Raw genomic sequence first — 12,278 nt, 5'->3', positions numbered from 1 at the left:
TCCACCTTTCTCTGGAATGTCTGATTACTGTTCTGAGTACAAGCTAACATAGCAAATAGAATGGCTTATGTTCCATTTTGAAGTATATCTCTTAAATCCATCTCAGGAGGGATCGTTATGCATGTTGAGCACAGTTCAAAGCCACAAAATACGTGTTTTTTCCATGAGCTTTATTTTTTTTAAACTTGCCTTTTGGAAAGATATGATACCATATGAGAACCATTGAGTATATTAAAGGAAGAGCTTGTTGCTTGCATGGTAATTAGTCCCTGAAGCTCTTGGTGGTCCCCTTTTCTCCTTTGCTACACAACACAATGCTACGTCTTGTCCCCAGAGGTGTGAAGTCTGGTAAGGAGGATCACAAAGCTCATCAGGTTGAAGGTGCTGTAACACCTAGCTATGTTGTAACAGTTTGTTTGCTTGAAAGAAGATTGTCTTGCTATGAGTAATACTGTACATGAGGAATGCCTCTCTGGTAAATTTTGTTTCTGGAAATGCCCATAAGTAACACAAATATTTGCTTGGCACTTAAGTCCAAATTCTTTTATATTTGCTTTTTCTTCCGGGTGGATGTTCTGTGTGGGCCATGAAAGAGAAAGGGTGAATTTTCATGATTCCTGCCATGTTCATGTTTGAATTTCAGAAAAGAATTGCAAAAAATAAGTAGAAAGGTGGTTGTTGTCCTGGAGGCTACAGGTGAACTATTCAGTGACAGAGTCAGGAGGCATGATAGTGTCATGTTGAAGATGTACGCAGTGTCTACAGCTCATTGTGCTCTGGTCTTTTGACGGCATTAGTTTAATGCTGTAAAATGGTACTATTTTAGTGTTGAAGCCTCAAAACAAGAAAACCTGTATACACATTTCTTTTCCTTGGGTTTTCATCCTGACAGGTTTGCTGAAACCTGCCTTCCGGCATACAGCTGAAAATGTGGAGCTCTGTGAAGAGCTTCAGTCAGTCACTGCCACATTCTGGGAGACTCTTGGGAAGAACTGGGATCCTGAGTGTTATAGCACACCTCATTCCAAGCCCAGTCCAAGATTTTGTCTGACACCTTCTAGTTTTGATTAATTGGGAAGCTGTGCCAATGCTATTTCCAAATGATCTTCACACATTATAGCCTGGTCTGAAAGCCTGCTGGAGCAAAAGAAAGACTGCTACTGACTTCAGAAAAATAGTTTCTCTGCTAACATTTGGCAGCTGGATAGCATCACGCAGAGTAACGCCCAGGACTTCCAACTCATGGTTCTGTGTGCTACCTAAAGCAATGCTCACCAATGTGCAGAGGGGACCAGGCTTTCTGCTATGCTGCCCACAAAGCCTGTGTTAGGGTTAGAGGGGGACAGAGTTAGGGTCAGGGTCTCGTGGGGGAGGGAGGCTACATGATTGACTTAGCTGGACACTCAGAATTTTGCTGTTCTTGATGTGGCTGTAACTTCTGTGGCAGCTACACTTTTCTTGGATAAGCAGGCGTAACTCTTGAAGCATACTTCCCAGAAGGTCATTTAAGACAAATGGCAACTCCTCAGAAGTATCCACTGGTTGCTGCTAGGCTCTTGCATTTTACAATGCATCTCAAAAAGGACCTCTACAGTAGTTCAACTTTTTAGCCATTTTAATCTAACTTTGGCAGCTTACACTTTGCCTTCATCCATTTTTAAATGTCAGTTGCCTTGCTCTGCGACACAGCACCTTACAGCATAGCTGCCGTCTCTTGTGTTGTGTTTTTGGTTTTGTTTTCCTCTCCATCCCTCAAAGAATGGTCTTGTACCTTCTGCTTCAGATCACGTGTCTGGCCTACAATGGACAAAGCATCTGCTTATTCCTTCAAAGCCACAGGATTTTGTGCTAGTTAGTATTAATCTCTGCAAATCTCTTCAGTCTTTTGCTATTGGAGTTGCATGTATTTCTGCATGTTTCTAATATTCATCTGACTACCATGGTCCTCGTTTTGTTTCTTCTGTGCCACTTAATGGCTTTGATAGGAGATATTAAAGGGATGGATAAGTGGGAGAAAGGCAGAATGCAGTGTGATTCTGTGTCTTTTTCACTGGGGACACCCATCTGAGGCTGCTGCCTTTCTTGAACATTGCAGTAGGTTTTGGTGGTCCGTGCAGTGGGTTACCCTTTCTGGCTTTCAATACTGTTTTTGCAGTACTGCACATGTGTAATCACATTTTACTTCTGAACCTCTCCTAGCGCTGCAGTGTCCTGTCCAGAAGGCTTCATAAGCATTTCTTGGTTTGGGTAATGTACTGGCTGGGTAATGTCCCCGAGTTGTTTGGGGACAATGGGGGAAGCAGGAAGGAGAAATCCAGAAGCCACAGGCACCCCAATAAGCAATTCTTTGTGATTTCATGGCTTCTGCAAGGTAGTTCTGTGTCACACCACATTTGTGGTTGCTTTTCCTTACCCGATTGTGGAAAGGAAACTACTAAGTACAAGTTTCCCACAGGTAAAGGCAAATTCCAAGGAAGATTATACGTCTCCAGCAGTTGTCTCCTCAGCCCTTCTGTACCACCCTGTCGTTCTTTGAAGGTCCTGGTTACTAATTGTGAGAGTTCAAATTTTGTATTAAAGGCTGACTCCTGTAAAGGAGCTCAGGAAGCTGCCCAGGACTTCTGTTGGAAGTGGATGTGTTGCAGATCTCCTGTGCCTGCATTTTATTCCTTCTACTCGCAAATTCAGTTACAGTGGTTTCAAATGCATTGAAGTACAGTTAACCACCAACCTATTAACATTAACTGATGGACATAGGGAACAGTGGGACTCTAGGCCCATGCTAGTTCTCATCTGACCCTGAATGTCAAGAAACAACCCTGACACATAGTGTGGGTTTTGTTGGGCTTTTTTTCTCATCTCAAATTATTCAGGCTTTAGCACGTTTGTCAGAACTGATGTAAACCAGAATATATTACTGCATTTCAGCGTTGGATGTCTCAACAAAATTAACCAGCTAAATGGATTTTTTTCCTTTCTGGAAGGAAAAAAACATAAACAAAAGGAATTTTTCACAGTCTAGGCTTTCTAGGTTTGCCACAGCAAACAAGGATAAATGCAGAGCAGTGGAGATGAAAAAGCCTGGACTTTGTGACTAGCCCTTACTTGGTTGAGGTAGGGTGGCCTCTGGAAGATGTTGTTTTCTTCTTAGGTGCTAAAGGATGAGCACAGAGATCTTCAGTTAGGAGTGACACATGAATACTGGTATAGGTACAAGGCATTCTTTTCTGTGTGGGAGGGAAAGGGCTGTGCTAGTGCTGGTAAAACCATGTTGATTTGAACTTGATTCAGGAGCCATTCCCATTCCTCTAAGTAACAAGAAGAGAGGGTGAACTGGTACCTTGCTGAATGCAGTGACTATAATTTTGTTCATTTCAGAAGGGCACTCCTGATTTTATTTTTGGGCAAGTGAAGAGAATCAGACCTGATATACTCAAGTAGGTAGAAAAGGTGCAAGAGGTTGAAACTGAAGTTAAGCATTGCCCTTTGAAGCAGAGTTCAACGCTCCAGAAATGGCAAGCGTTGTGCATTTTGTCCACTGCAGACCTGGGGACCTAAATACTCCCAAGAAACATCAGCAGACTGAGGAGGTGAACTGTTTGTAGAAACTAGTACTAGTGCAGCAAATGGCACTGTAACACAGCAAACCCTGGGCTAGGAGCAACTCTCAAACCAAGATGTTGTAAATATGCATCGCTCCTAATGCCATTGCTGCTAATAGTAAATCCTGTTAATTTTCACGTACAGAAGGAGGTATTTCACTCCTTGTACAGATGTAACATACCACAAAAGGTGTGCAGAGTCTGAAAACCCCTTGCTGGATCAACACTTAAATCACTTGTTAGATCAGTTCCAAACCCACTGAATTTAACCGAATTACTACTTTGTTGGGTCCAGTAACCTTCCCAGTAAACACTGGTTTGTTTCATTCAAAGTGTTCAGAACAGAATGGTATTCCTCTTTTTTTAAATTGTCAGTTTTTGTTTCATAAGAACATTCCTGGTATGTAAATGAGAAATTTTGTTAATCTGTTCAATAACATTTTCCATGTGTATAAAAAGTTATGAGAACAAAGATGTTTGCTTTGTGATTGAAGGGTACAGGGAGGGGAATCTCTACCATCTGCCATGACCAAATTAGTTTTCAAGGGGAGGGAAATAAATCCCTCTCATTGCAAGCTATTTTGATCAGCTCTAGTAGTAATATTTTATGTAGGATTTCTCTTCCAGAGCCCAGTAGAATTTACAAGTAAATGCATCTTTCTAATACTTTGGTAAGAGGAACATCTGTCTCAGACATTGTGAGGATTGAAGCGCTAAGAGTTTTTTAGAAATCTCATATTCATCCTGCAATATTTGTCTGGTGTATGTAATCCTAATATACCAATTGCAGCAGTAAATATTTTGGTATAACCAGACACTGAACTCCAAAAGAAACCTGTTTAGCTGCAGCTAATGAAAATGTAATGCCTGTGATGGTGCGATGTTTGTGTTCTGCAGCACCAACCTGAGTTTTAAAGAATTTTAAACCACTAAGACTCAGACTCTGCAACTTTGATGGAATGAAAAAGCCTCAAGCTTTCAACACCTGCCATAGAAATTTAATAAGGACCCTAATAAATGGGTTAGTTTCAACAAACAATTAACTTAACAACTTCATCTGGAAGGCTTAGAGGCCCTGTTTCATAGGAGGTAACTTGAGAGCATTCTCACATTATATAGTGTAGTTAATGTTTCCTTTAGAAAACCAGAGTTTTTAAGATTTAGTATTTCATGTGCTCCAAATTACATCAAATTGGCATATGGTACACAACAAAGCCTTCAACCCCTGTATAGATCAAAAAGAAAATTCTTCTAAGCTGTTTGGGGGTTTCTTAAGCATAAGGAAAATATATAATTCCCTGGAATTCAGAAGCTTATAAAATGAATTTTGTGGGCAGTTTGGATAAAATTGTTGCTTATACTTTGATTATTCCATTAAAATTCACACCCCTACAAATATGGAGATTTTCTTGTAAGTACCGAGTGCTCACTGAGCAATGTAGCTGGACTGCACCATATAGACTGGAGAGGAACGTGTTTTCCTACACGTTGTCTTATATTGTGAGCTATTTTTTCAGCCTCTTGTGAAAGTATATAATACAGATGAAGTCTCTGAGGGTTCATAGTTCAATGTGTTTAATGTAACTCTGTGTTGCAGTGAAGCAAAAGTAGAATATTTACATGCACTTAGCCCTGCCCTACTTTACATATTTCATCTTAAAGTCTCCATTCGCTTTGCTGTCAGTTGCTACCCCCCACCCAGTCTCCCCTTCTCACCCCCCCCCCCCTTTTTTTGTTTTTGTTACAGCTCACCTCTAATCACCCTTCCCGTGTTGGATGTGTTGCTTGCATGTGCCCTGTCTTTTGTCTGTGCATCTGGACTTTGTCCCACCTGTTCTGTTTGAACAGTAAAAGTTCTCCTGGACAAGGGTCTGTGTTTCCTTACAGCTGTTGGTTGGTACCCCATACCTAACATCGACATTCTGTATCTAATGGCTGACTGCATACGATAACCAGTAGCATGGCCTTTATTTGCCTGTGAGGGATATGCAATTACTTGCATTGATATAGGCAAAAAAAGGTAGAACAGCAAAAAAATGTAGAACAGCATGCTAGGATTCATGTGTCCCAGCTGCGCTGTATACAGAAGCAGATCTTAGTCAGACGTCACCCTTTTTTTGCTGGTTTGACACCAAAATCCACCCTGGCTAGTCAGTGCTATCAGTCTGGGTCTAATGAACGTAATTAAACCAAAAACCTAAGAAGTTCTCTTTAGCTAATGGTATTGCTGGCAGCCTGGTCATGATCTGTAAAAACAACATGGGCTTTCACGTCTGGAAACACACTTTTCAGTGTTTGAGACACAGTAGCACAAACTTGGAACGTTGCAGGCAGCACATGAGCAATTTTAGTTCGAAGGTGTCAGTCTGGCTTCCTTCATGAACATTAAGTTTGCAGAGAAAACAGTATCTGGACTTGATGGTATAATGACTAGTAATCGGAAATACCTAGGCAGAGTCACAGTGTAGGAACATCATGAAGCCCAGGCTAAAATCCGCTTCTTGTTTTACTTAATGGCCTGGAGTTGGGGTAATTCAAAAGTAGATTGTTTGATGTGTGTTCATTACAGACTGTTGCTTGGCTAGGTGAACCAGGGTTCTGGGGTGAAGAAGGCAGAAGGAGAGGGATTTGCATTTCCCAGGACTTAGGGTGTATGAACCATGCTTCATCTTGGCGTTAGGCTGTAGTTAAATATCATACATTTGCTCATATATTTTTGTTGTGTAATCAGAAGTGCCATTTTCTCCTGATGCAAGACTTTGGTAGATGCTCAGATACCTCCAGAGCCATACACATTATGAGCTGGTTCTGGGCTGGCCACTGGTTACTGATGAAGTGGATATAGGACGATTCTCCTCACAAGTTATTGCCTCTGAAGCCAAGGGCAGTCAAAGCATCCTCTGTCACAGTCTGGTGGCCAACACCACCAATTCTGTCTTGAAAAGTTGCTTAATGTTAATAACAGGTATGTTTTGTATCTATAGAGGTTATAACTTGCAGTAGAAACAAGGAAGCTGGCTTTTGTGTGTGTTATAAAACTAGTGGTTAGCAACATGTCTTGAAGGTAAGTTGCAAGTGGATTTAAAAGCCAGCTTGGCCTGTTGTGAAGGTTTTAACATCATCTGATGATGATATCCTGGATGAAATGCTAATAGCTTTGGAAGTAAATTTAAGTGACCTTCTGCTTTGCTTTGGAGTAATATCCATACATGCAAATCAAGCAGTTTGCTGAAGCCATGTAATTACGCACCGACAATTGTTCCACTCAAATCAGCTTCCACATTTCATAGTTCCTTCATGTGCCCAGCCCCATGGTGGTGTGCCTCAGAGAATTATTCGTAACTTGTTCTACAACAACAGAATAAATAGTATTTAAAAGGAAATCAATATTTGCTATCTCAAATTTGCTGTTGAATGTAGAGGTTGTTAGGGGATTGGCTTCTTGCAGGTATTGCAACAGTAGTGACCTTTGAGGAGATCTGAAGGAGGAAGGAATGGCATTAGCAGGAAATGCCTGAGGAATTTTTAGGCTGGTAGGGAAGGAAACAGTGCCACAAAGGAGAGCAGCCGAACTCTCTTGTCCATTAACAGCTTGACCCTGAATTTGCCCAAGTGCTTTTTGAACTAGTTACTTTTATTCGGTGACAAATTAGTTGCCGTTGCCGTAAGATGTGACAGACCCGAGTATCTATCTTTGTGAATATTTATTTGCAAACTAGGGTGCAGATACGGTGGCAGAACCAAACTCTGCCAAATTCTGCTGTCCTCCAGAACACAGTTGTGGGGTAGAGAACTGTGTGGGTTATGCAGTAGGCTCATCATCCTAGCAGTAAACCTTTTCCTTCTCTAGGGGTTTCTTCCCCTCTAAATTATTGCAGCTAGTGCCAGTCAGTGCCTTACCTGTGTACTTTAATATAAATACTGTGCCTCTGCAACATCTTAGACCCTACCGTGGAAAACCACGTTGCGGTTGGGCTTATTGGAAGAATAGGGAAGACTCAGTTTCTGTGTTGTGGTCAAAATTTCTCTTTATGACTTTTCTCTTATGTCAGGATCTGAGCTGAACCAAAATGGCAATTCCTAACTTTTTACTGTGTTCCAGCATTAGATCTTTGAATCAAACCCTCACAGCAGGCATCCTTCTTTTCCAGCATAAGATTTGTGTGCAGGCCAGCCATATGGTCTGTGTAATTATTATTTTATAATGGTGTTATTGCTCTCTAGCTGCCCAGTAAACACAGTGCAGTTTCAGTAAACTATATACATAAGCCTAGGAACTTTAGACTTGAATGATTTTCTTCACTTTTATACAATAGTAGGTGCGAAGGAGAAAAAAAGATTCCATTTAATTTATAGAAACTGTATAAAGTTTATAGAGTCTCTACAATCGTCTCAAATGAAAAGGTGGTGGAGAAGAGGGGCTGTACGGAAACTGGGAGGTCCACAAAGCTGGAGGAGAATAACAGTTAAAGGCACACATCGGTAAATACCTGTGCTGAACTTTTCCCATTAACTCTACCATTGAGCATATGGACTGCATTAGGAGTTTGTCTGCCTTAGGGATTTTATAAACGCATTTCCTCCCCTTTCCTGTTCCCTGTCCAGTTACTATTGCTTTAGACTATTACAGGATCAGATAGTGTCCATTCTGGGGTTATCGTTCTTACGGGAAAGAGGCTATTTGCTGTAGAAATGTCCACTGGTTTCGTGTCAGAAACCTGTGTATATATGCAAATGCTTTCCTGAATGTGCTTTTGCTTTTTTTCCTTTATTTTTTTTTCCCTTTTTTTTTTTTTTCATATGTGAGCTTCCTGAAGCGGTAATACCAGCTTGGCTCTCCCATCCTTTGAGGCATATGTGCACCTCTAATTTGCGTCGATGGCAGAATTTCTGCAGCAAAATTAGGAGCCAATGTGTGCTTAGCTTTATGGATGATCTGTAAATAAACACAGCTCTCTTTTGCATCCTTATTTACCCTGAAAATGAAGGTTGCCAAAGTGACTGATGAAAAATAGGACCCAAAACGAGGAAACCAAGCCTCTGGTGAAATCAGAAAATATTTATTTTGCTTCTGTGTACCTTCCTGTGATTTCTTTCTGATTTTGTTAGACATTAGAAGTCTGTATACCCAGCCCATTTGATAAGGTCTCCTGTCCTCTCCAAAACCTGGCAGTGCCCATCCGAGTATTCCTGAGCATTTCAGAGAAGCTTAAGAAAGAGGTGGCACCGTTGCCTGCTGCTAGCTCCTGCACCCATTCTGCCTTCCCCTTTGCACCAATACATGTGTTTGAATGAAAAGAAGTATATCGGGAAACAGATCTGGCTGAACATTAACCTCCACCCACCCTCAAAGTTAATTTTAACAGATTGATTGTGGAAGCTACACCCTAGGTGACACATAGCACTTCTGCTCCTCAGCCGTGGATGTGTGAGTGCATGGAAAGCCAGTTGTGGGGCCGAGGTGCTGAAGGAAGGGAAGCCCAGGAAATATGTGACGTCTCTTAGTTTATCGTACTTCAAGATTTGTAGGTGGTAAATGCTATGGGTTTTTTACAGATATTCTGGATCTGTAATATAATTTACAGTGTCATTTGTAGAGAGCTGTTTCAAATCTGTGCACATTCTTCTAAGATATTTTAAAGGAAAAGCCAACAGCAATAATTAGTTTGGCATTTTCCATGTTTTCTAAAGCACTTGAGGGGTAATGAATTTTTTTAACCAATCTTACATAAAATCAGGTTTTACAGGAACAAGAGGACTTAAAAGGCCTGAACAGCCATTGGTGACAGATGTAATTCATGCTGAAAGCTCTGTTCCAATGCATCAAAATACAGAAAACAATTATACATATGATTAGAGACTGCTGACCCTTCAGTTAAAATGATCAAAAAGAAGAATATTAGTTTGATTTACGGAAGCTACTACTTAATCTATAATTAGTCTGACCAATAAAAACAAACCTGACTTTTACAGAATGTGATTTCCCAGTAGATCGGTTAGCTATTTTTGTAGGGCTGAAGAAACACAAAATGGTTTTAAAATGTATTTGATATGCTCTATGAGTAAATTGAAATACAGCATATAACTAGATTTAATAGGTTTTGTTCATAAATTGCCAGATTTCCTTAATTCAAGTGAAATTTGAGAACCACTCGAGAATAATTGTCTCTAAAATGAAATATTACTTTGTCAGTCTACTTCATTTATATTAAATATATGGTTTACTTCTTTATATTAGAAGGTAAATGAGAGTTGGTCAGTAATATGATTCCCCTTACACTTTTGCTGTAGTTCACTATGGAAATGGATTCAGGAAATGGCAGATGTGATTAAAAACTCGTCAGCTGGCCCAAGAGCTGTTTGTACAGCACCTAGCATACAGCACTTCTGGCAAGGAACAAGCACTCCTCATCTTATTGCAATATAAATAAAATGACTTTTCAATTTAGGGACTTGGAATTTTGATTTTAAATGCACTGCTTAGGAGCTTGGGAATATGAGATTTGATGAGGCTTTTCCATTCATAAGAATGAAGACAAAATTGTTGTGTTGGCTAATGTGATCTTGTTTCCTTGTGCATGCAAGTAAGTACATTGGAATCCACACCAGCCCAATTTGCATGAGGGTGTCAGAGTAATAATCCTATAAATTGACATAGAAGGGTCAAGCTGCCTGCTCAGAGGCTAACATCACTGGAGAGCTGTGCACAACACATGGATGTTCACCTCTCAAAAGCTACATGGAAGATTGCAAAACTAAGAGAGATTTCTTCTGACATCCTTTAGAATGCATCTACAAGTATATAGATCATGTCTGGGCAAAGAAATAGAATAAAATATCATAGCTCAACCTTATATCTCCCGATTTTGAATATATTTGTTTTACTCACAGGGCTGTCATGAATTCTGAGGGTTTTGGCATCAGTTTTTGAAATTTCCTACCAGCTTTCCCTCTTCTGGAAACTTAAGTACTGTTTTTTGTTTCTGATATTTCCAGTGGAACGGGAAAATGTACAGAAGAGGACCTTTACCAGATGGATAAATCTGCATTTGGGAAAGGTAAGGCTGACAAACAGTCTTGATATTGGGATACAAGGACACAACCATAGACATGTTGCAGTTAATTCTTTTGATAGTTAAAATTTGGAAACAAAGTTGACTTCTGTGCATATGGGGATGTTTGGAGGGGAATGAGGGGAAGCTGAAAGCATGTTTCTGGGTAAATGAAAATTGCTTTTCAGGTGCAATGAATACTTGGCTGGCTTTAGTTCATCTCAGGTGCATTGAAGTCTTTAATGCTGCTGACTGTTATAATGAGGCTGGAATTTCCCCATAGAATGTACCCAAATAAAATCAAATGTGGTTGAGGCTGCTCTGAGGTGATGATGACTGTGTTCTTCCTTGGCCTGGAAGGTCAAACATCTGAGGCACCATGGCCAAAGACATGTTCTTCAGAACCTGGCTTCTTCCCACATCTGCAGACAGGAAACATTCCTTGTTAGTCATGTTTTGTAGGAGCTGTGTGATGGGCTCTTTACATACCCACTTATGTTAGAAAACTAATTTTTGGACTTTAAGATGTAATTGTTTTTGGAATTTAAGATGTAATTGTTTCTTAATCACACCATAATATGGCTATTGAACTTAATTTACCGTTCTTATTGATAGTAGGTAAGTACTAATTATCCTGAGTAGCCTGCCATCCAGAGGACAACTTTCCTGCTGTTGAGGATGAAAAAAGAGGAAAAAAAATCTTAATATTACTGAGACAGCAGCAATGTTTAGTGGAGGATCAAGGAATGAGACCAGCTTCCTGATCTAGATGAAGTCCCAGCTTGGGCTGGAGTTTGAACTTCACAGTGCTTTTAGTATCTGTAGCTAAATTTCATAAAGTACAGACTGGGACAAAGTTTGGGCTACAAGCTGACTCTCAGTCTAGCTCCTGTAGTTGTTGGGAAGTGATTGCATTTTAGACGTAGTAAAGTAAAGGGTTTTAGAAGAAAAGCATCACATAAATATGTTGCTGAAGTCCACCACTCTGCAGTGAGTCTTGCTGAAGGAACAAAGGTATCCTCTTAAATCTCACTGGAAAATCAGAATAAGGCTGGTTGAAAATGTTTTGGCTAGCAATTGCTCCCAAAGGTCTTTCAGAACGAAGGCGTTGTTACGTGATGCCTTCATGAATCAGGCTCTAGGGCTTTCAACTAACTGTGATTTTGGAAGTTGTCAAAAAGGGTTATCAAGTATGTGACTGTGGAGGAGGTCTTTGATTTACAGAAGGTATTAGATCATAAAAAAGCCTGTAGGGTGCTGTTAATTCTGCTGTGCCAAGCATATGAAGTCTTAGAAACTTTGTGGGCAGGTGAACTGTTTTCTCTGGAGTGCATACAAATTATTTTCCTCTCTGGTTCAACAAAGAAAAATGCTTTTCTGAAGAAAGGGCAAAAGTTTGATGCTATATTAATGTTTTTCCTGGAAGTGGCATAATAAACATACCTATGTAAATAACGAGAGCTTTGCTAGAGCACTCTAATTACAGGTGATTCCCCAAGGACACTCATGAAGTAAGGTGGCTTCTGTCTTTATCCTCAAAGAAGCACTTCTTGCAGAGTGGCTTCTTTCTTTTAAAAGCAGCAGTGAAGTTGCCTTCTCGTACTTATTCAGGAAACTTAAGGTG

At 40.3% G+C, this 12,278-nt stretch overlaps 1 protein-coding gene across 2 annotated transcripts in view; it reads left to right on the top strand.

The window, feature by feature from the left end:
• The window catches only part of CLMN (calmin), a 77,102-nt gene that overhangs the window by 41,313 nt on the left and 23,511 nt on the right, over positions 1-12,278 (top strand). For both annotated transcript variants that reach the window (XM_056345017.1, XM_056345018.1), the window contains exon 2: positions 10,599-10,660. In XM_056345017.1, coding sequence (XP_056200992.1) covers positions 10,599-10,660 — 62 coding nt within the window. The remainder of the gene's footprint in view (positions 1-10,598; positions 10,661-12,278) is intronic.

Source organism: Falco biarmicus, chromosome 7 (assembly GCF_023638135.1).
Source record: "Falco biarmicus isolate bFalBia1 chromosome 7, bFalBia1.pri, whole genome shotgun sequence".
NCBI lineage: Eukaryota > Metazoa > Chordata > Aves > Falconiformes > Falconidae > Falco > Falco biarmicus.
Note: the sequence above shows the minus strand (reverse complement) of the source record. Positions and strands in the feature narration are given on the sequence as shown.